We start from the raw sequence: 24329 nt of genomic DNA, 5'->3' as shown, positions 1-24329 counted from the left end.
TTCCTGAGGCCCAAATGCCTTTTCTGGGGGGTAAACTCTGTTCCATTAGAAAAGAGGAGGCTCAGCCTACAGAGAGAGGTCACACAGGAAGTCACCTCAGAAGTTTCAGAGGATGTGGGAGCCTCTGGGGGAGGTGGGGTTAGGGGGTTGGTTGAAAGAGGGGCAAAACAATGACTAACGTTGCCTAGGACCAGGACCCCTTATTGCCACATACATGTAAGCACCTACACTCTGGCACACACTCACAAATACCCACACATTCAGCTGACAAATGATACTTCTTAGATACACATCTTCTCCCGCACAGGCATACACACAATCATATACCCCAAACACATATGTATATGCACATCCATGAAAGGTTTTCAGGAGCCCTCGCAGTAAGCCTCAAGGATATAGAAAAATACCTCTCCAGGCCGGGTGTGGTGGCTCATGCCTGTAATCCCAGCACTTTAGGAGGCCAAGGCGAGTGGATCACTTGAGGTCAGGAGTTTGAGACCAGCCTGGCCAACATGGTGAAACCCCATCTCTGTTAAAAATACAAAAATTAGCCAGGTATGGTGGTGCATGCCTGTAATCTCAGCTACTCAGGAGGCTGAGGCAGGAGAATTGCTTGAGCCTGCCTGGGAGGCAGAAGTTGCAGTGATCCAAGATCATGCCATTGCACTCCAGCCTGGGGGACAGACTAAGACTCCATCTCAAAAAAAAAAAAAAAAAGGACAAGTACCTCTCCAGAAAGATGTCCTCAGAACCAGCCAGTGTCTGAGAGTCACCATTAACTAGCCCTTGAATATTAGATAAGAATCCCTCACATATGTTTAGGCCCTAACATTTTGCAAAGCACTCTTGCACTCACTGCCTAACCATAGGGTAAATATTTACTCAGCATTGACTCTAGGCCAGACATCATGATCGGCAGTAGAAATGCAAAGAGGAATAAGACACAGTTCCAGTCCTCAAGGGAAAGGTGTACATGAACAACCCCCAGGGCTTTAACAGGGGACTGTAAGAGTGGTTGTGGGAGGAGGGAGAGAAGAGATAGCTCTGGTGAGGTCAAAGGTAATTTATGAGTCAGGCCTTAAGAGATAAGGTCACCCGGTGGAGGAAGATATGATGCTAAGGAAGAGGGACCACTGTGTGCAATGGGATCAAGTTGGCTTACTGGGGGAGTGATGAGTGATTCTGAGAGGCTGGTAAATTGTTTCCTAAAGCTGGAGTTTCACTAGATACAGCCAAGATGTGCTGCTGCTGACATGAAGTGATGATCATCTTTTCCCAAAGTGCAAGGAAATAAGTTAATAAATAGAATGTTCTCAACAATGTAAAGGTTATCTCCTTGTGTCATTCAGGATTCAGTCAGAAATAAAAGAACATTTTAGGTCTTTTGAAAGAGGGAATTCAGGCCGGGAGCCATGGCTCACGCCTGTAATCCCTGCACTTTGGGATGCCAAGGTGGGTGGATGGTCCGAGCTCAGGAGTTCAAGACCACCCTGGGCAACATGGTGAAACCCCGTCTCTACTCAAATACAAAAAATTAGCCAGGCTTGGTGGCATGCGCTTGTAGGCCCAGTTACTCGGGAGGCTGAGGCACAAGAATCGCTTGAGCCCCTGAGGCGGAGGTTGCAGTGAGCCGAGAGTTTGCACCAGGGTACTTCAGCTTGGGCTACAGAGTGAGACTCTGTCTCAAGAAAAAAAAAAAAAAAAAAGAAAAAGAAACAGAATTCAGGACAGGGTTTGGATTTCAGGGATGATGGAGCTGCTCAGAGGTCAACAACAGGTGGGGGCAGTGAGCATGGGAGCAGTGGGTGGGGAACAGGACAGTGAGGCGCTATAGAGATTAGCAACAGCTGGGAGCCACCGCCACCCACACATCCCCATCCAAGGCTGGAAGGACACAGGAGGAGATGGCATGACCAGTGACTAAGATCCTAATGTGTCTAGCAGGAGCTGGAACCCTGGCAGCTGAAATCACAGAGGAGATTCAGAGTCTGACAGGGTGAAACCACTTGGAGACGAAAAAATAGAAGAGATACCTGGCTTCTCCCCTCTTCCGGCCCTCCAGTCTCTCTCCAGTGCCTCCATTGGCCTACTCCAACTGGCAGCCTGAGGGCTCAGAAACCTGGGAACAGGCAAGGGAGCCTGGGAAATGTAGTTCCCCACAGGCAGAGGCAAGCAGGTGAAAGGTGGAGAACAGATTCGAGAGCCCACAGTAGAATAACGGTATGTGCCTGTGATTTCGTAGACCTCTGGTATCAGCTGTAGATTTGTGTGCTAGTGTTAAGCTGAATAAACAATGCCAAAATAATATTAACAGAAAAAGAAAGAAAAAGAAAAACAATCCAGAGGCAGCCACTTAGGCTTGTTTTGTGTTTCCTTGGTAAGTGCTTGGGGTTGCAGTTTCAAATTGTCTTTTAGAGTGTGTGAGTTTAATTAAATTTAACGCATTGGAGCAGCTTAACTTAAAATAGCAATTCATGTTTTCTGCTAACAGAGATGTTGGTAGTTTACATGATGGAAAGAAATCTCTCAGGATTTCAGGGACGTGTTTTTCACCAAGGGGCCCATGACTGACCTGATGGTTGAGCCATTTATTGTCTATTGTCCCTCGGGATCCACTCTCCCCTCCTCCGCCTTGCTCTGCACTCTGGAAGCCTGACCTGCATGTGCCTGTGAACTCTGGCTTTCGGTTTGGTTCAGCCATGCAGAGCAGCAGCAGAAGGTAGGTGGCAGAGAAGAGTGAGGTCTGGCTACTTCTTTGTCCGGTGCCCACCCTGTAAGGTTGCCCCTGGCAGCTTCTGTTTCTCAACCAAATTCTCTAAACCAATGTGCCTCAGTGGAGGGTAACTTTGCCCCCAGAGGACATTGGGCAATGCTTGGAGACGTTTTAGCTTGTCACACTGTGGGTGTGTTCTGGCATCTGGTGGGTGGAGCCCAGGGGTGTCCTGGGATTGTCCTCCTACGATGCAGAGGACAGCCCCACACAGACAAGACATAGTCAGCCAAAGTGTCAACAGTAGTGAGGCTGAGAAAGCCTGCACTAGCCCAGGGCTCCTCAAGCTATTCATTGTGAAGGAGCAGCTTCGATTTTCCCCACTCTGTTGCAGGCCAGTGCTTTTGTAAGACTAGAACCAAGTTATCAGAAATTATCATCACGCACTTGAATGTGACAACCAATGCCAAATTGCTATAAAGCCTTAATTCTTACTGTTGACTTCCGTAGTGTCTGATCTTGGAACAGGAACAAACAGTCCATGGGCCAGCATCCATCTATGAGCCACACTACAAGCAGCACTGGCCTACATGCTTCTCTCTCCTGGGGATGAGGCAGACATAACACCTCGGCTCTTGGCTGCTATTAGCTCTGGGTTCTTGCACATTCCCTTGTGATCCCCCATACCCTCTTGCCTCTTTACAATTAGTCCCTTGATAAATAAGGTCTTTAATTATCCTTCTAGGAAGTGCCATCTGCCCGTTCAGGGCCTGGCTGATTCTGCAGTGTTTTCCTACCTGGGCAAGTTTTTAAGAATGTGGGCAGTGTCAGAGGCTGTGTGGGTAGAAGGACAACAATGTGACAGCAGCCTGGTTTGGGAGCCCAGCTAAGGAGTTTGCACTGTCTCTTGTAGACCATAGTTAGTACTTGAAGCATCTCAGTGGGCAGGTGACACAGCCAGAGTTGTGTTTTAGGTGGAACACTAGAGATGGTGTGGTGCTGAGAATGCACTTTCAGGGAGCAAAGTTTGTGGCAGAGAGCCTGACTGGAGGCTGCTGAGTCCATCCTGACCAGAAATGGAGAGGCCTAAGCTAACACTGTATGTGGAGTTGGAAGGCAGAGGGTGTTCAGAAGGCAGAATCTACCAGCCAGAGTGATGGGTTGTGAGCAGGAGTGAAGGGGGAAATCCAGGCTCCCCAGATATAGCTTGGAGGATCAGTGGATGGTTTTGTAGGGTTGGATGATGAGGTGGACAGGGGGACACAGGTCAGAGATGAATTCTATATCTTTCACTAGAGTGCCCATTTCACGTGGCTTTCTCATGCAATTTGTCTGTTGGCTGCCTGGAGGCAGAAGTGGTCTTGCTTTTAAGAAGTGTGGGCTCTGTGACGCAACGGACCTGATCTGTCTCAGCCCCATCATTCCCCCAAAGGAAAGTTCAAACTGTTTAGCTTCCTCCTTCTCTAAATGGGAATAACTTCCTCAGAGGGTTGTCAGGAGATTAAATGAGATAATGCGTGTAAACTTGCCAGCACAAGTAAGTGCTAGGCAAATACTGGTTATTATTGTTATTAGAAAAGGCAAACTTGACCTTGCCAGCCAGGGCTGTTTTGAGTTAGCTGGCTGTGGCTCTCCTTAAGTCACCCCAACTCCTCCTACCGCCAACACACACACAGACACACACACACACACACACACACACACACACACAGAGCAGAGGAATCAGGAGCTGCCTTCTGCCTTTCTGCTCTTCAACCTAGCAGGCTTTTCCTGCTGGCCTTGTTTCTGATGGGCCAGTTACAGTGCAAAACTGTTCCAGACCTGACCCTTCATCCAGGTTCCAGTGGCCTGCCAAGAATCAGCCTTGCCATGTTACACCTCCATCAGCAGCACAGCCCAACTGCAGCTTCATCACATTAGGATGTGGCTTCATCACATTATGATTTTCTCTGAGTTGGGGAGCAAAGGGAAGTTGGGGAGACCAGGCAGGGTTCCACACAAAGTTGCCCAGGCAGGGCGGGAAGATGGGTCAGTGTCTGAGAGGCAGCATGGCCCAGGGGTCAGGTGCGGAGGCCTTGGAGACAAATTGCCTGATTTGAATCCCAGCTCTGCCGACTTACTAGCTGGGCCTCCTTGGGCAGGTAGCTTAACCTTTCTGTGCCTCAGTTTCTTATCTGTTAAGTGGAAATGAGAATAACAATAATAGCCTCCCAACAGTGTTAGAGAGTATTAAATGAGTCTTAATCCCCTTAAATATCTCACAATAGTGCCTGGCACAGAGTAAGCCCTCATGTTAGCTGTTCTTCTTATTTTGTTGCTATTAGTAGTACTAATAGTAGTACTAGTGTGGTCTGCTTCCCAGGAGAAGGTGGCTAAATATTGAGAAGATTTCTGGGCTCGTGGTATATCTTTGGTGTCCTCGGGTGGCTGTGTTCAATGCAATCATGAATGTGGAAACCTATGTTACACAACAGGTATTCAGTAAACAAGGGTGTCCATCCACCTCTCAAGTGGACATGCTGTTATATCACTGTGACCCAACAAAATGATGGAATGCCGTGATTCAGAGCAGACTGAAGGTGGCCTCCCTGGGATTTAATCCCAGCTCTGCCATGTTATCTTTGCTTAACACTTCTGCACCTCTGTTTCCCCATCTGAAAAATCTGGATTATGATGGCAGCTGTGTCGCGGAGTTGCTGTAGGCCTAAGTGAGTTGGCATAGGGCACTTAAAACAGAGCATGGCACACAGTTACCAGCTGGTGTTTGCTCTTGCTGCTGTCACTGTTCTGGGTGTGCTTAGCTCCTGCCTTCTCAACTTACATCATTAGCCCTGAGGGGAAAGGAATGAGGCCCTGGAGGACTCAAGTGTCCCCTGCAGCATTGGCCACACAGGGCTCCTTAGGCCCTGCCCAGCAGATGGCCCAGCAGGCTAGGCATCCTGTCAGTAGAGGAGCGTGAGTCACAGCAGGCTCTAAGCTGCTCCAGGGATGAAGGTGGTTGACCAGCCACAGGCCAGGGTGAACTATTCACTGAAATGAGGAAAAATGCTTCCATGTCTGTCACACAGTGAGGAACAAGCCCACACCGTGGACCCAGAAGCTAGTGTTAAAGGTCTCAACTGCTGCATACTAGCAATCCCAGCTGTGTGACCTCAGGCAGATCACTTACCCTCTCTGAGTCTCAGCCATTTCTTCTCTGTGAAATGGGAGTACTGATCACTGCCTTTGCAGGACTGTCATGATGCCCAGGTGAAACTGGCTCTGAAGTCTTCAGATAGACCTGTGGGGCTGGCTGCAGGGTCCTTGCTGGATCCACCTCTCCTAACCCCTCTGGCCTCTTCTGCCCCAAACACTGTGCTAGGGGTGGGGCTGTGTATTAGTCCATTTTCACGCTGCTGATAAAGACATACACGAGACTGGATAATTTACAAAAAAAAAAAAAAAGTGGGGGGGGAAAGAAAAAGGTTAAATGGACTCACAGTTCCACATGGCTGGGGAGGCCTCACAATCATGGCAAAAGTTGAAAGGCACATCTCACCTGGTGGCAGACAAAAGAAGAGAGCTTGTGCAGGGAAACTCCCCTTTATAAAACCATCAGATCTCATGAGATTTGTTCACTGTCATGAGAATAGCATGGGAAAGACCCGCCCTCATGATTTAATTACCTCCCACCAGGTCCCTCCTGTAACACCTGTGAATTGTAGGAGCTACAATTCAAGATGAGATTTGGGTGGGGACACAGCCAAACCATATCAGGTGGGCCTTGGGGGCTCAATTTTCTCCAGTGTGACTTCCCCAGCAAAAGAGCAGGTGGGCAGGTGAGGAGGGAGGCAGCAGCCACCGGGGTTGCCCACTGACGGGATGTCAATATCTGCCTGTCAGTTCCAGTCCTCTGTGCATGGATCCCAGGTGGAAGTTTTCAGGCTTCAGTATTTCATATTTGAGATCTTAATTAAGTTGCCTAGCTCCAGGTTTGAGGGGTTGATGGGAGCTGATAGAGCCCTTTCATTCTCAAGTAGTAGGGAATAGGAGAATGGGAGTGGAGGAACTACCAAGAAAGCTACACAGTGGTACCTTCAGGCCTGGGTATTTCTTTGGGAGTGTTTATGGAAGTGACACAGGCATCATCTCTGGAATCAGCAGAAGGCATGATACCTCAACAAGGGTCTTGGAGTTCAGGGTGTGCATCCAGGCTTAACAAGGTCACAAGGGTCCAGAGTTCAGGGTGAGGAGGTCCAGGCAGGAGAGGACCAGCCACAATGTGGGGAGAGTGCTTCCCCATCAGACCCTCCCCTAAGGTGGAAGGAGCAGTTAAAGTCTTCTACTAAAGAAACTCTTCCCTCAGGTTTCTTGGCTGAGCCTGGCCTACTACAACTAGAACCAAGGAATCGTCCCTTTCCTCTGGGATACAGAAGTGCCCCCCAGTCCTTAACACTGCACTGTCCCTCCACCCCTAAGCGGCAGGCCCCCTTCTCCTGCATCCAGTCCTCTTCTGCTTAGACTCCCTCTCCCTCAGTCTGCAGCAGCAAACGCTCTCCCTCCTGAGTCATGAGAAAGCCCTTTGGAGGTGAGGGTGGTGCTGGCCTCTCTAGGCAGGACCTTGTCTCTGACACAGCATGGCACCTGGTCCAGAAAGAAGGCTCAGAAAGTGTTGATGGGGATCCCCATGAATCTCAGAGGTCACAGGAGGGCTGGAGCAAGCCTGGGGGTGGGCTGGCACAGGGTCAGGGCTGACCTGACTCTCACCCCGCCCTTCCCAGAGACGGAGGGAATACTTGTAGCAGGTATGAGGGAGGGAAGTAGCGGGTGTCCCTTTGTATAATTTCTGCTTCTTCACACTTTAACCTCTCTGCCTCTCTGTCTCTCCCTCTGCCTGTCCCTGTGTGTCCTCTCAACTCTGCTTGAGTCTCCCCCTCCTCCTCTTTCCCTCCACCTCTAAATGCCTCCCCTTTTCTCTGCTTTCAACTACCCCCTTTCTCATTCCCTTCATCTTCATACTCATTGTGTTTTGTGTTTTTGTTTCCATATATCTGGATTTTCTCTCACCTGGTCTCTGACACATCCTCGGTCTCTGACACGTCCTTGGTCTCTGACACATCCTCCGTCTATACCTCTCCCTGATGCTCCATCTCTGAATCTCCCTCTCTCACCTTCCTTTCCACCCTAACCTGTCCCTTGGTTCCCTTGTCTGGGTCTCCCTCCTCACATCTCTTTCTTCTCTATTCCCTATGCCCTATTCCTGTCGCCTGCCTGCCCCTGCCCCTCCTTCCTCCCCTCTCCTCTGTCTCTCCTTCTCTCTCTTTCCATGTCTCTTCACTCCTCTGTCCCTTTCTTTCCCTCTGCCCCATTCTCTCTGTGTCCCCGTGTCTGTCTTGGCCTCCCTCCCCTCCCCCTCCCCATCTCTGTCACTCTGTTTCTACCTCTGTCTACTCCCCATCACCCTGTCCTTCCACCCCACCACCCCTCACTATTTCTCTCCACCTCCCTCCCCAGGATGATCCCAGCCTCCAACAAGGCCTTCGTGGTCAACAACCTGGTGTCAGGGACTGGCTACGACTTGTGTGTGCTGGCCATGTGGGATGACACAGCCACGACACTCACGGCCACCAACATCGTGGGCTGCGCCCAGTTCTTCACCAAGGCTGACTACCCGCAGTGCCAGTCCATGCACAGCCAGATCCTGGGCGGCACCATGATCCTGGTCATCGGGGGCATCATCGTGGCCACGCTGCTGGTCTTCATCGTCATCCTCATGGTGCGCTACAAGGTCTGCAACCACGAGGCCCCCAGCAAGATGGCAGCGGCCGTGAGCAATGTGTACTCGCAGACCAACGGCGCCCAGCCACCGCCTCCAAGTAGCGCACCAGCCGGGGCCCCGCCGCAGGGCCCGCCCAAGGTGGTGGTGCGCAACGAGCTCCTGGACTTCACCGCCAGCCTGGCCCGCGCCAGTGACTCCTCTTCCTCCAGCTCCCTGGGCAGTGGGGAGGCTGCGGGGCTGGGACGGGCCCCCTGGAGGCTCCCACCCTCCGCCGCACGCCCCAAGCCCAGCCTTGACCGCCTGATGGGGGCCTTCGCCTCCCTGGACCTCAAGAGTCAGAGAAAGGAGGAGCTGCTGGACTCCAGGACTCCAGCCGGGAGAGGGGCTGGGACGTCGGCCCGGGGCCACCACTCGGACCGAGAGCCACTGCTGGGGCCCCCTGCGGCCCGGGCCAGGAGCCTGCTCCCCTTGCCCTTGGAGGGCAAGACCAAACGCAGCCACTCCTTCGACATGGGGGACTTTGCTGCTGCGGCGGCGGGAGGGGTCGTGCCGGGCGGCTACAGTCCCCCTCGGAAGGTCTCGAACATCTGGACGAAGCGCAGCCTCTCTGTCAACGGCATGCTCTTGCCCTTTGAGGAGAGTGACCTGGTGGGGGCCCGGGGGACTTTTGGCAGCTCCGAATGGGTGATGGAGAGCACGGTCTAGGTGGGGGTGGGCATGCTCCCTTTCCTGCGCGCAGGGTGGGAGAAGGGGAAAGAATCTCGCTGGCAAGTGTTTGTGGAGTTTCCATGGTAATGTTTACATCCAGGGACAGTTTTGTCTCCCTGTCAATGGCCTCGTGCCCCCCCCACCCCCCAACACCCACATCACCTCCCCACCACCCGGCCGGGGTGTGCTCAGGGAATGTGGACTCGCTCAAATGCCGGACTGAGCCCTGAGTGTTTGGAAAGGCGAGACTCCGCTTTTCTAATCACAAATGTAGCCTACAAGCAAGCGGCTTTGGATTGCTTATGGGTCTAGTGTTGTTTTTATTTCTTAATTTATTTTTTTTCCATTTCCCAGACTCCTCCTCTTCATTCACACGAATAATCGAGAGTTAATCGTACATATGAATGCGTGTTCCCAGCAGCCCTGGTAGTGGGTAATTGTTGCCAATTGACAAGAGGAGGGAATTAGTATGTTTCCACACTTGTTTGGGGGAAGACTGTGGGGTTCCCTGCTCAGAGCTCTCATTACTCCCAACCACCCCCACACCTGACACTGGAAGGGATGAGTGACTGACCCCCGATACCTGACCTAGTTTCCTTTGCTTCTCAAACATGACATGCCGCACCCATCACAGAAGCTTAAACCAGAAGGGTAATTTCCTGGGTTCTTATGTGTGGGGAGGGAGCAGGGCTTCATGCTGTAGGGCACAAGGGATCTTAACTTCTGGAGTTGCTCTGGGCTTGTTGCCACTCTTTCTGGGAAGCTGGCATGGAAAGTCCCCCTTGAGCATGTGGCAGGCCAGGAGGGCTTCTCTTAAGGAAAGCAGCGGGGGTGGCAGAAAGAGCAGTGGTCTTGGAGTCCGAAGTTCTGTGTCTGGGCTCCATAGTCACATGAATAGCCAGCTGAATAACTGGGGCAAGACCCTTTTATCTGTTGGGACCCGAATTTCCCAATTTGCAAAAATACTGGGATTGTACTAGGTCTCCAGTCCCTTTCCAGTTCTATGGGCCTATTAATTATTCATGACTCTAGATGTTAGGCTTTTTTGCTTAGTGACACCAGAAGCACAAGCTGGTTACAGCAGTCCCCCTCCTTTTTACTGGACACAGAGAATTCTAGAAGCCTTGGAGGGGGAAAGTTGAATCTTTTTAGAATCATAGGCTTTTGAAGCTTGGGGAGGTGTTTGCAATCATCCCATCTTTAACCCTCCCTCTCCCTTCCAGAGAGCATAAAGGAATTGCCTAGGGTCACACAGTGAGTTTGTGACCAGGTCAGGGTAGAAGTCAAGGCCACCTGCCTCCTGGCAGTGGTATTTGGGATCCATGACCCTGTCTTCACTCTGCCTAGGGCATTTCTGTGTCCAAAGGCTGTCCCATGTTTGTTCCTTAAGAAAGTGGCTCAGGGTGGGATGGGGGGATGCCTGCTCTTGGTTTCTTGAGGAGGGTCCATCCTTGGAAATTACAGGGTGGAATGGGAGGGGTGCATAGGCTCCTTTCCGTCTAGGGATAACCCCTCCCCACCAGACAGTGGCAAGAGAAGGGGAAGAGGAGATGTGCCCACGGAGAACCTGCTGTAGACAGATTGGAATGACTTTCCCCAGCATCCCTGTCCCGTGTCTACTCATCAGCAACTCACTACCTCTCCCTCAGTCTCTCCAACTCATTCTTCCCTCTCCCAGCTCCTTCCATAGACCTCTATTTTCTCTTTTTTGTTCTTCCTTCTTCCACTTGCCAACCACACAGCCCACAAAGCATACAGGCAAGACCATTCTAGACCAAAAATTTCCAATGGCCTCAGACCTGGACCCGAGCTGCTGGCCCCCAACCCCACTCTGGAACACACAAGGAGGGATTTGCAACTGTCTATGAAGAATTACCTTTGGCTCTAGTCCCAGAGCCTCCAAATCCCAGGCCTTCCTCTTTCCTCACTCTCCTCCCTCCCCTCTCTTCTCTTCATCCTTCTTTTTTTTTTCTCCTGTTACTCTCTGCCTTTCCCAGTCCCTTTCTGGTCCTGACAAGGTCGTTAACAGATCAGGCCAGTCCCTCCTGAGACCTCAAGTTATAATAATTTTCGAGGCCAGTCCCAGGGCTGAAGCACATCCCTTCTATGATCACAGAAGCACCCACAGAATTGGGTAACTTGAAAGGAAATCTCTTCCACCCTTTCTCTTTTCCCTTCCTGTTTTTTCCTCTTCTCTTTTCTCCCTCCTCATCTTTCTCATTCATCCTTTCAAACTATAGCCATTGTTGAAGTGGTCTCAAATACCAGCTTTCTTTTTTGCCTTTGGATTCAGACACACAGAGGGAAGGTGGTGAACAGTGGAAGGAACCAACTCACTGTCTATTCTCATCAGCGGTTCCGAGTTCTATCATGACATGATATGTACTTGCTCTTGTGTTTGTCATGTTTCTGACTTGGAGTTTTGGAAAGCAGCATCCCCGTGGTCAGAATATAAATGCCAATCTTCTCCTTTGCTAAAAAAAAATGTACAGTAAAATGTACAGTTTTAAAAACAACCACTAACCACACTCCTTGGGCGGGAGAAAAAAAGAACATTCTTATGTCTGTGAATGTCTGCTGTTCATTTCTCTGGAAACTCTGGGGTTTTCTAAAGATGGCTTTGAAGTGGCATTTTCTCCTGCACCTGTGTTTGTTACTGCCTGGTGAGAGCCTGCTTCTTGCCAAGTTCATGTATAAGGTGGGGGAATCTTCTGAAATAATAGAAAATGGGATCATCTTCCCAGAGTAAAGAAAAGTAGAGAAATCTGAAGTGAAGCTTCAGGCTAAGAAAAGAACAGTCCATCCCCAGCTGTCCTGACTGTCCTACCTGACATCTCCGTTCTCTGATATACCAGCCCTACCTACTTTTTCCTGGACAGTGGTCACCACAGCGCCTGACTGCTAGGGGCATGTAGGTATCTTCTACCCATTTTGGTTGAGCCCTGGATGTTATTTTTTTCAAAAGAGTCTTTTACTGGGAAACCATGGGAGAACAAACCAAAACCCAAACTCAAGGTATAGAAACAAACATGCTTCTGGAACACAGCTTCCCAACCTTGTCTTTTCTACTATCTAGATCAGCGCTGTCCAATAGAATAAAATGTAAGCTGCACTGTAATTTTGAATTTTCCAGTAGCCATGTTGAATCAAATATAAAGAAACAGGTGGAATTAATTTTAATCTTATATTTTAACTCAATATATCCAAAATATTATTGTAACATGTAATCACTCAAATTATTAGTAAGTTATTTTATGTTATTTTTTGGTACAAAGTTTTAGAAATCTGGTTTGTATTTTACATGTATGGCATATATCAATTCAGACGAGCCCTCTTTAAAGTATTTTACATGTATGACACATATCAATTCAGACTAGCCCTCTTTAAAGTACCTGAGAGCCATATGTGGCTAGTACTGGCCACTGTACCAGACAGTGCAACTCTAGACATACAATTGACTTGAAAGCACAGCTTTTAGAAGAGGAAGGAAACTGACACTTGTTGAGTACCTACAGCTTCCAGATACTGTGCTTGTTGCTTCACATATGTTTCTCACTGAATCATCACTAAAGCCTTTTTAGGTAGATAGTATTATGCCCATATTATAAATGAAGGGACTGAAGCTCAGAGGGGTTAAGTAACTTGCCCAATGTCACACAGTTAAGTCTGGCTGCAAAGCCTTAGTCCTTCCCATGACATCACACTGCCTCCCCATCTTTTCTTCTTCCCGTCAACCTGTTATAGATTGTATTTTATACTGACTGAATGATTCACATTTGTAGCCTAATCAGGAAACCCTTGATTAGCCTAAGATCTGCTAGAAACCTCAGTGTTAACTCCAGTCAAGAGCACCTTGGTGAAGTGGTTCCTTCTGACCGTACACCAGCCTTTCTGGCCCTCCTTGCCTTGAAACATGTTCCCTCCCCTGGCCAGGAAAATTCCTCAGGATTCAGACTGCACTGCCCAGCCCACCCTGCGGTCACCCCTTCTCCCCTCTTGGTGACCTCTAGGAGGTCACTTGTTGCATGAGCCTTCCATCTCCAGTCTTGTCTGGGCTCCTCTGCCCCAGGAGCCTATAACTTCTTCCCCCTAAGATAAAAAGGCTGACATCAGCTTGCTCCAGAGACAAAACCCATCTTCTCGCCTCTTTCTATTTTAATACCCCTGTCCCTATCAGGTAAGATACCTACCCAGATCCTCTTTCCTGATACACAGAAGCCTCCAGCTCTTTGATCTTTTGCAGAGGTGAGATAACTGATACAATATTTGCCTAGTTGATTATTAAGCTTTCTGGAAAAACAGTTTGACCCCTTTCCCCACGTTCTCGATAATGACATATCCCTCAGGTTTCCCTCAAGAGAATTTTTTATTTTTTCATCATTACAGTGTTGAAATTCGAAAAGACCTCAGGAACACTTTTTTGTTAAGGGATATAATTGTCAGCCAGGTTAGGCAACAGTCACTGTCTCAGGTTTCCCTCTTTCCAAATGCAAAGTAACTTTTCTTTAAAAGTCTGTGAGTATTGATTTTTCGTAAGTACAGCCTGAGTACTTCTATATCTTCTGTTCTCAGTGTACCTGCAGTGAAGGTCTCAGGGCTTCAGCAAGCTGGGTGGGGCTTCCTCTGTTCTTGCAACCATTGGGATTTCTGCAAACTGCTGCCAGAAAAATAGACATACTTATTCAAAAGAAGAGACTATTGGCAGACAGCACTCAAAACCTGAATGCACAGTTTTAAAGATCCCACCTAGATTCTCAAACCCAGCCTTTCCCTGTGACGCAGTTGGCAGCAAGAAGAATTTGTTGCGACAAGAAGGCTTCTCACAGGTAAATACCTGAGGTTTCTACCTTTGCATAATAGAATCTGGCCCATCCAGGTTACTCCCCCAATATCTAAAAGGAACACTGTCACTTTCACAGTTTAAAAATATCTATTTGTGTTTTCAGCCCTTAAATCAAAGGTTGTAGCTTCCATCATCTCAATTAAGGTTCTGTACCTCACAGTCAGTCAGTTTACAAGGCTCATGGTTTCCCTTCCCTAAAGCTTCTATCGGAGAGAAATTGGCATGTTTTCCCCAGACCAAAGAGAGAAGCTAGGTTTTACCTTGAAGGCTATCCTGTGACCCCTATCATAGCTATTTAGGAACTTCTGACAGGTTCAGTGATCTTTCCCCATGTTCTCATTTTGTATAATGTGTGACATCTTTCTTTTGCTCACCTATTCTGAGGAAGTAGGCCCAGATAACAGGCTCTTCCCTGGTTATTTTCCTATTATTGTTGGGATAATTGATCTTCTGGTCCCTTTAGCCATCAGCTGAATATGCTCCTGGTGATTGGAGCCAGAATTCTCCTCCACCATCTCATGCTGGAGTCTGTCTGGGATTGGAGCAAGGAAGATCTCATGGTCTAGTCCTTTCCAAGATGTCAACAGTCACATGCTCGGTTTCCTACTGATGAGAGAGTGGAGCTGGAATTTCACCCATCTCCATGGGATCCCCAAACCCATCTGGTCCACAGCCAGTCAGCCCACTGACCAACCTCCCACAGCCCCAGCCCATCCGTCCAGGCTGTCCATCTGGTTAGTTGGTGATGAGCACACCCCCTCTTCTCCTGCACCTCCTCTGTAACATGTGTTCAGTGGTGCTCCCTGGCATACCCCACAGCAGCACTAACATTCATATACTTTGCAAGGATGAGTTTTCTTTCCCTTGAATCTCCTAGGCTACATCCAAAATATCCCATTTTCCAAACCATGGAGACCTCTGTTAGCTGACCTATCTGACATTGTTTCCACTTTGTTGTGAAGTAAAACCTCAGCCCCTACACCTGTCCCCTCTGTCATGGACTTGGCATGTCCTGGCAACTGGCAGGTAACTTGCTCACTATTTGAGGAGTACTGCTGCCAAGAAGAAGGGATTTAAGCCCTCAGTTGCAGCTATTAATCCTGAAGGCTTTCATCTTGGGTTTCCTGTTATGCTCTTCCCACCCATTCCTGTGGAGATCTCTTGGAAGACTTGGTCCTTCCTGTCTACCAAAGATGGGCTGGTTGCCTTACCTACCCAGACTAATTATGGAAAAGTTCTTATACTTTCATTAGGAGAACATTAGGTTGGCATTTTTCAGGTGATAATCACACCTGACATGCCAACATTAGGTTGGCATTTTTCAGGTGAATATTGAACTGCAAAAGTAAGTTGATAATCATACCTGACATTTATTGAGAGTTTCCTATGTGCCATGTGCTGGTCTAAGAGCTATATATTGATGATAAATTGATTATCTCAATTTATGATCAAAACAACACAATGAAATAAGTATTATTATTAATATCTCCATTGGGGAAGCTCAGGTAGAGAAGAGTTAAATAACTTGCCCAAGGTCACACAGCTATTGAGGAGCAAAGTTGGGTAAACACTCAAGACATGGATTTGCTCTGAAGTTTCCTACAGAGCTGCAGAGGACATAAAAATGCAGAGCTGTCTGGGTTTCATGTGAAAGGCCTGAATCCTGGCATATGCGCTTTGACTTTCAGAAGACTGAGACCAACAGAAAAAGTGGGAGAGATGGTGAAATCTGTCTGTGCTCATTCAGCATGCTCTTGCTGACCTGCTGTGTGCCTAGCACTGTGCATGGTATCGAGAGAGATAAAAGTCAAAGTGAAAGACACTGTGCATGCCTTTGAGGGCCTTACACATTACCCTGAAGGACAAGGACATAAGCTAATGCTTTAGATCTCTGGTTATCAAAGATTGGTCTGTTTTCACTAATTTCAAGATAACTTATAGATCTGGCAAAACTGCTATCCAAGAAAAGATGAACAGATGGATTGGCCAAAGGCCATACAACCTAAGATGGCACCTGTGCTTGGAAGAATTCACCAGATATTAAGTTCCAAAATCTTGAGTCACTTTACAGAAGAGGAAATTAAGACCTGGTATGGAAAAGTGATGGGCTTTGGGTCTAATGGGGGCACATTAAAGACTGGGATCCTGTGCCTGGACAAGCAGGGGTTGAGGAGGGCATCTCTAGCTGTCCCAGGAGCTTGAGAGGGGGTGTGGTGGAGGGAACAAAGCAGGCTTGGAAGAAGGGTAGTTGCAGAGAACTAGAGGGTCCTGAGTAAACCAAGGCAGGTGCAGTTGCTCCTGAGGGAAAGGGGCTGTTTAGTTTGGGGGATCTGGGTTGAGAGCCTGTGTCTTGGCCACAGTTTCCTTTTTGGTAAGATATCAATGGTAAGTATCGACTTCAGTAAGTATGCTTCTGTAGTACTATGTAGTTATACAGATCACATATTGGATCGGAAAAGGCAGTGTAATAACAGTCATTATTATTAATGATATGCATCATTTAAATTAATATAAATTATAGCATATTAATGATAATATTACATATGTTAAGTTTATAGACTCTCAAAGCTGGCAAAAGCTATCGGAGGTCATCTACTCCAGCCTCCCTCAATGGGCATTAGGATCCCCTGTTCAATATCTATACAAGGTCTTCTTAATGTTATTACAAGCAAAATCATGCATCATGAATTTCAGGATTTACCCAAGGCAGGGAGTAGCTCTCTGTGCTCTAATCAGACCATAGCTCCATATTCCTGGTGGGCCCTTGTGAATCCATCATTCTTGACTTCATGGTAAATCCAGAGCCCAGACATGAAGCAGCTCCCAAAGACTGCTATGGTCAAAATAGTGTTAAAAAACTAGGTACAGAGCCAGGGGCCCAGCTGGGACAATCTCAAGAGGTTCAATATTCCCTTGCCAAATCAGCACTGGTCTCTATGATTTTGAGCAAAGAAAGGAGGCAGGGAAGTGGCAGAGAGCACATGGTAACCTCTGTACTCCCTGATGCCCTGAATGTTCTGACACACACAACAGTCCCAATAGTAGATGGAAGTACCTGGAAAATTATAGACTTCACTGCTGGGCTGAGGATGGCCATCCTGCCCCCACACTCATTGGTTCCCTAATCCTTCTCACCCTTCATCTTTGTCCCAGGATTAGCCCAACAGCCAAAATCTAACATCCAGTATTCTGGAATGACACAAATACTGCCACCAAAAACCTCCCACTGTTGCCCTTCGAGGATGGGAAGACTGCCAGATGCCAGGAAAATCACTCAGTGAGAGTCTGGCTCTGATCAGAGGGCTGGGAGTGGGCCAGAGGCTCTCCACTTGAGAAGGGAGGTGAGCTCTTCCCAAGGGGTGGTGGGATGGTAGCTCATTGACCAGCCGTCTCTGCCTCCCTTTAATACCTGGGCCCCCTCTAGTCCAAAGACCATCCATTTGCTTGAGGTAGGGAGATTAAAATTCGTTCCCAGTTTGGTCTTCTGAATCAACACACTGGTCTCAACGTGAGTGAAAAAAAATGTTAGAGAAATGGTTTCATCCTAAGGTCAGAGAGGGTTGGTTGAAGTGTGCACGGCTAGACAGGTTCCTTGGGTAGGGCTGATGCTTCACAGTTTGTTTGGGGAGAGCTGGGGTGTGCCAGGACATATAATTGCAGATGGGGTGACTCACCTACATGAAGAGGTTGGAGTCTGTGTTTAAGGTAAATAGAGAAGACTGTGGGTCACTCCAGACATCTGGGAGCAGGCAGGGAGGACCTCAACAGTGATAAAGTGCAGAAGCCCAGTTCTTCCTTGGTCTCCATGCTTTTAAGAGTCCTGGTGAGGTTCCTTCTTCTAAGGAATCATGCAAACTGCTCTGGGCTAGCTCAGCTTTGATTTGTGAGGAAAGCAGAGGCATGGAATTTTCTTGGGGCTTTTTTCTTGAGGCTCAAGGTCTTCCATCCTTTCTTAGGTTACAGAAAATGAGAGTTTGTGCCAGACATGAGAAAACTAGAGAAAGGGTGCCACCTGTGCTTTCTACCCCAAACCAAAGATGAAGGGGCTCAGACAAGAGTGCCTGATTCCAGGGGTGAACAGTGAGGGTTCCTTTCCTGCCTGCATTCAGCTTTGTCTGCAGAATGGTAGAAAAGAAACAAAACTGGAGACATTTATATGTAGAGCTATACAAAGTCAGCAGCACTGTCAAAAATATTCTATAGCATCTCAACATTCCAAACATTTCTTTAGCATGGATGATCATTTCTTCCATTCTTTATCAAAAGTCTGATTTCTTCACATTACAAAGTTTCCAAACTGAGGATCAAAGTTGTTTATTTGGCTTAGTTTTTATAGTGCTTATGGGACAGAAGTAGGTCTCAAACTTTAAATCTTCTGACCCCAGAACTGGAGTTCCCTTCACACCACATCCCCGCACTCAGGCATTACAGTGATGGCTGGCTGCCACAGCAGGAAACAGGGCAAAACATGAGGCTGAGAAGGCAGCCCAGAGCTAGGAAAAACAATGTCCATGCAAGTGGGAGGAGAGTCAGGCCTGGGAGAGGTAGACAAGGGGCACAGGACCCTGGAGAGTTGAGAGGGGGCTGAAAATAGCAGCTCTGACAGAATTCTCCATGGACAGGAGGCTCTCTCAGCTCTCCCATGCCAGTCTAGCTGGGGCAGGGGTCAGAGATTATTGTCCATTGTGACCTGAGCAGGAAAGATGGAGTAAGAGGGATCTAGGCAAGGATAAGTAGGAAAGAGGGAGTTGCGGCAGAATCAGAAGAGTCTGGTTGGGAGGACACAGCTGTCCAGGTCCAGGCTATGGGCCCAGTCCACCCACTGTCCACATCTAAAGGTGGGGGAAGGAGTAGCATGCTAGGTAGAGCTCTACCTGGAGTGACCCTCTACCTAGTGAAACCAGGAGGCAAGTAGGGACCAACTAGGAGTCATGGTCATTTTCAAGATTTGTATTTGTCCTGTCTGCTTTGAGATTCCAGTTCCTTCCTGTATGAAGGCAAAGAATCCCATCCCCCATGTAAGAATAGAGGCACATTGGGAAATCTTGAGGCCTGGCGAAGGAAGAAAGGACTGGCTTCTCCATAAATACTGGAGGTCTCATGGCACAGCCCCACTCATCAGATCCACTTGTCTCTTCCAGGGAATGGCTTGGAAACTAAATGGGTGGAAAATGGCTGAGGGTAATGAGCCCCAGCCCTTCTAGATTGTTCCAGAGTGTTAATCGGATTGTTAATCAGTCATATCAAGTCTCCTTGGAAGGAAGGCTTTTGCACAGAAGGGTGGGACTCTTTCAGAAAATACCATGGTATCTGGATTGGCCTTGAACCAGCTGGCAAAGGGAGAAATCATGAGCACAGGCCTCAGGATTCTTTCCCCTTTTGGTTGTGAGGCAGCATGAACAGGAAAGCTCTCAGCAGAATACAAAGGACTGTTCAAACAGGGAAGAGGAAACTCATGTTATTTACCAAACATTGTGGTAAGCATCCCATATTTCTCATGTGTTATACTTCATGAGCCTCACCCATCCTTCTGACATAGGGGTTGGATCATTCATTTTACAGTTGAGAAAACTGAGACACACAGAAGTTAAGCAGCCTGATGAACGTCACACAACTAGTTAGGGGAAGAGCTGGAAAGTTACTCCTAAGTTACCTAAGGAACAGCAAGGGACATTAGAATTTCAGTGAATTTTCTGGAAGGAATCGTAACATGTGAGCAATGAGGTTAAAAAAGTGAGCCTAAGATTAAAAAGTAGAAGCTATGAAGAAATGCACTGGGCAAATAATATTGACTTCTCTGTGCCTGTCCCAGTGCCTCATATGGTAAGAAATAAAAGGTTGCTCTTAAGGTCCTTAAAATTTGTCCTGTCAAACTAAGCACTAAATAATTCCCAGATCACTGCTGCTTTTTCGTTTCTAAAATGCAGGGGTTGGATGGAGAGGAGGAATAAGGTGGCAGGCCCTAACTACAGCTGCACAGAATATGTGGCTCTCTCCCCAAGGAAGGCAAGGGCACCCCATGTCCATTCCTTCAAGAGCTGAGTCTTTTTCCTAGTTTCAATATCCTCAAATGTAAAATGGTCCTGGTATCTACCTCAAAAGATATTGTGTTTGTAAATTAAATAGCTCTATATAGTCATACAAATAACAAATAACCTGTAGGACTTGAGAAGTCACCAACTCATGATGATTAATGTAATGGATCACTGATAAAACTGTTATAAATTACAAGACATTAATGGCCATTACTTGGATATTAGGTCTGGAGTCTCAGAGCTGGAAAATACCAGAAATCTCCAAATAAGCCTTCCTCAGTTCATCAATATCCCTGCCAGGTGGTGTTATTCTGATTACAAATTATTCCTTAGTTTTAATTCATAAATCGTCTAAGGAAGAGAAAACATGATATTCTCATGCCTTGTGCTTCAAGGAGCTCAAGTACTTGATTGTGGCTCCAGGTTTGTACATATTCCGCGTTTCTGCTCCTTAAAAGACCCCAGAGCCATAAGAGGAAACTGCCAGTATCTGCTGTGGTCACCACTGAAGTAGAAACACAGCCAGCCAGGGGCCTTGCTGGGAAATATTCGGGAAATCTTAGGTGTATGTTGTTCTCTTACCAAATCAAGTCGGGTCTCCATGACACAGAGTGGAAGGAAGAAGGGGAAAGGCCACAGGGACACTGGCCAACTGTGAGGCCCCATTAAATAAATGTTGCATTCTGCTCTGAATTTCACTAACAGTTGTGCAGTCCAGGACAGTTGCTTACCACCTCCCAGATGCACAGCATAGGCCAATGATGGGGCATTCTCTTCACATTCTAAGTAGGACACCAGGACACCACCACCCTGCCGCTAGTAATTTGTTCCCTAATAAGTCTCCGTTTACCTTCATTCAAGGACTGGAAGACCAGTTATAAAAATAGTAACCAATAAAATTCCACGACCTCAATACTAATCACTCTTTACTTCCATCCACATCCTCCCATTTGACCTGACATTGAGGTGGATATATTTGTTCCTTTAGTTCTTGCCTTAATACAAGGTAAATGCTCAGAGTAAACTGCCAGATATCTACTGAACCAACCGGTATCAGGTCCCTGCCTAAGATAACGAGGGCATCCTTCAAAGGGGGAAGTGGGAGGGCCAAGAACATCCCTTATAACAGCCCTCCCCATGGTCCATCTCCCTCTAGCACAAACACCAATTGAGCTGGTTTGGGGGAAAGAATAAAATATCGAGGTCTTCTGAATCAGCACACCAATCAGCCCAAGCAAAAAAGAATGACATAGAGCCTTTATTAAACTGGTTCTGAGGTATGTGGGACTAGCCTGGCTGGCTGACCAGGCTTCTTGAGCCCCACAGGCCTCTTTCACAGAAAGGGAGTTTTGATCAACAAGACCATGTGCAAAAGGGGGATAATATAGGCATGTGAGGAGCCAAGTTTCCATGTTGATGGTAAATGGAAAAACTTTGAGTCAGAGCTGAGCTCTGGGACAAAAAGGGAAAAGAAGAGGGATGAAGGGAAGGGGCCCAGTTTCTCTTGACTGATTCTAAAGCTCATAGGGGGATTCCAACTCACAGCTAGCCCTCTGTACTAAGGAACCAGACGAATCTTGACCTCCCAGGGAACCTAGACCTGGGAAGGCTGAACTTGCTATTTGAGGGTCAAGTCTACTCCCTGAAGGTGGAGTGCTGGATATTTTGATGGGGACAAGGAGGGACAATAGATCAAGCTCAGCAAAGGCTGGTAAGCCTTGGCAAGGTTCCACAGGGATGGATCTTCCTAAGGGGTGGGGGGGCTTCCCAGTTCCTAGAAAATGGCGGTGCGTGCAGACTGCCTCCCTCCTCTTCATTGTAGCTCGATCCTGCGCAGTGACCGTTCCTATAAAAGAAAAATCAGAAGAAACTTGATACATACGAAGACAACACACAGCAGAGAAATAAGACAAAGTTAAAATCACAAAATGTAATTGGCAGCACATCTGTTTTCAAAAGATATTTACATAATTACTCCCATTCTCACAAGAATTCTGGATTAGGGCATTATGATTGTGTCACTTTCCAGTTGAGCGGGCATGCCCACAAAGGGTAAGGTGTCTTTCCCATGATCACACAGCTTAGATGGAAGACTTGGGACTTGACAAGGGGAACTTCTGACCCCAGATCTGGGTTCCACCCGCCCCAACCCTTCATCAGTTACCATAGGGAGGGAAGGGAGAAATGGGAGCGAGGCGGCAGCGAGCCCAGGAGGAAAATACCCACACGGAAAGTCAGGCCTGGGAGGGGCCGGTCCGGGGCACAAATGCTGGAGGTTTCAGAGATGGACTGGCGCTGGCGAAGGCAGGTCTGTCAGTGACTTATCTGTCCTGTGGGTCCTGGGCTCTTTCGTGGCACGCAGGGCACTCTCCTTCCTAGGATGGGAGAATGGAATTCTTCTTCCATGAGAGAGACAATACGGAGGTGAAGAAGAGCAGAATGGGCAAATACCAGACTGCAGCTGCAGCCAAGCCAGGGAAGAGGCTAAAGAGGGTCCTCGGCGGCTCCCGCAGGACATTCCCTCCCCAGCCGGTTGGGAAGCTCCACACCTAGGCGAGGACGGGCAGCAGCGGCCCTGGGCAGGCTTCCGTGGAAACTTCCAAAACCACCTTGCCAGGTAAGTGAAAGTGCGCTCTGTTCTCTATCCACATCCTGGGCCAAGGAGGTTCTTCTTCATTCTTTCAGCAGTCCTGATCTTCTTGGGGAGCACCCCTAAATCAGCCTGTCAAGAAGGAAGTCAGGCTACGGGTATCTTCCAGGAACAGATGAAGGTTGCGAAATAACTGCCAACTGTCTTCTGCTCTGGCAGTTATCCTGTTAGCCACGCCCATCACCCACCCTTCTGGCAGGCCTCCTCCAATCAGAGGCCCTGCCCCACCCAGGGAGAAGCCCTGGGCCTTCCAGAAAGTTCCACAGCCTCTGATTGGTCCTAGACCAGCTTTCCTGGGTGGGAGTGGGGGCAGGGGACTCCTGGAGTCCATGCAGTATGTGGAGGGCGGGGGCTTGGAGGAAAGTCGTTGATGATGAGCACTGCCTGTTGGGGCTAAGGGAGGTGGGGCCTTCCAGAATTTAGGTCGGCCACGGCCTGGCTTCTGAGGGGACAGGCCCGACAGAGTTAGGGCTGTGCTGGTACTGTCTCCTGCTCTCTATTTACCAGGCCGTTGAACCCTGGGTGCCTGTGATCCTGGAGTCTTTTCATTTTACCCCAGTGGAAAGCACCACCCAGAAGGCACTTGTTTTGAGGTCTCACAAGAGTTAAGAGTACGACTGCAAATAGACCCCCCAGTGCCATCCTCTGACTTTTTCCCACCAACCAAAGGCCTGGCACTAGAGAGAAATGCTTGAACAGACTCAGTCAGCTCCTAGGGACCCGAAGTCCTAACTGGAGGGTTTGCTAAAACACCCTACTTTTCTTCCCGCGGCTAATCTGCAGTGCCTGGAAAACCCAGGCTCTGCTTCAAAGCCTCAGCATCAAGGGTCCGGCCAATGGGAGGAAGTTGCTGCGCAGATGAGAATGCTCTTGGCTAATGAGAAGAGAATGCCTTAAAGGCCAGTTGGGGGATGCCCATGTATTTATATTTATTGGGCAAGTGTTTTGAAAGACCTTGTTCTGAAAAGTTCAAATGTACCATTATATTTGAGCCTCCCATATCCCTTTTTAAAAAATTGATATAAAATTAATGTAGCATAGAATTAACAGTATTTAGTGTACAATTTAGTGGCTTTCAGTTCAATCATAAAATTGTGCAATCATTATCACTAACCCTATTCCAGAATATTTTTATCACCCTCAAAAGAAGCTCCATACACACTGGTATGGTTTAGATCTGTCCTGCCCAAATCTCTTGTCAAATAATAATCTCCACTGTTGGAGGTGGGGCCTAGTGGGAGGTGATTGGATCATAGGTGTGATTTCTCATGGTTTAATACCATCCTCCTTGATGCTGTCATGGCAATAATGAATTCTCCTGATATCTGGTTGTTTAAAAATGTGTGGCACCTCCCTCCACCTCTCTTTCTCCTGCTCTGGCCATAGGAAGTGCTTTCTCCCCCTTTGCCTTCTACCACGACTGGAAGTGTCCTGAGGCCTCCCCAGAAGCAGAAGCTGCTATGTATGCTTTCTGTACAGCCTGTGGAACTGTGAACCAATTAAACCTTTTTTTGTTTGTTTGTTTTTGAAACAAGGTCTCATTCTGTCGCCCAGGCTGGAGTGCAGCAGAAACTTCTTTATAAATCACCCATTCTCAAGTATTTCTTTATAGCAGTAATAGAACA

The 24329-nt window shown here is 48.0% G+C and overlaps 1 protein-coding gene across 1 annotated transcript in view; it reads left to right on the top strand.

The window, feature by feature from the left end:
* The window catches only part of LRFN2 (leucine rich repeat and fibronectin type III domain containing 2), a 196957-nt gene extending 184651 nt beyond the window's left edge, over positions 1–12306 (top strand). The window contains exon 3 of the mRNA XM_002816856.5: positions 8204–12306. Coding sequence (XP_002816902.1) covers positions 8204–9173 — 970 coding nt within the window. The 3' untranslated portion in view covers positions 9174–12306. The remainder of the gene's footprint in view (positions 1–8203) is intronic.
* Positions 12307–24329: the final 12023 nt, after the last annotated feature.

The sequence above is a fragment of the Pongo abelii genome, chromosome 5, assembly GCF_028885655.2.
Source record: "Pongo abelii isolate AG06213 chromosome 5, NHGRI_mPonAbe1-v2.0_pri, whole genome shotgun sequence".
NCBI lineage: Eukaryota > Metazoa > Chordata > Mammalia > Primates > Hominidae > Pongo > Pongo abelii.
The sequence above is the reverse complement of the archived record's forward strand: the minus strand, read 5'-3'. Positions and strand labels throughout refer to the sequence as shown.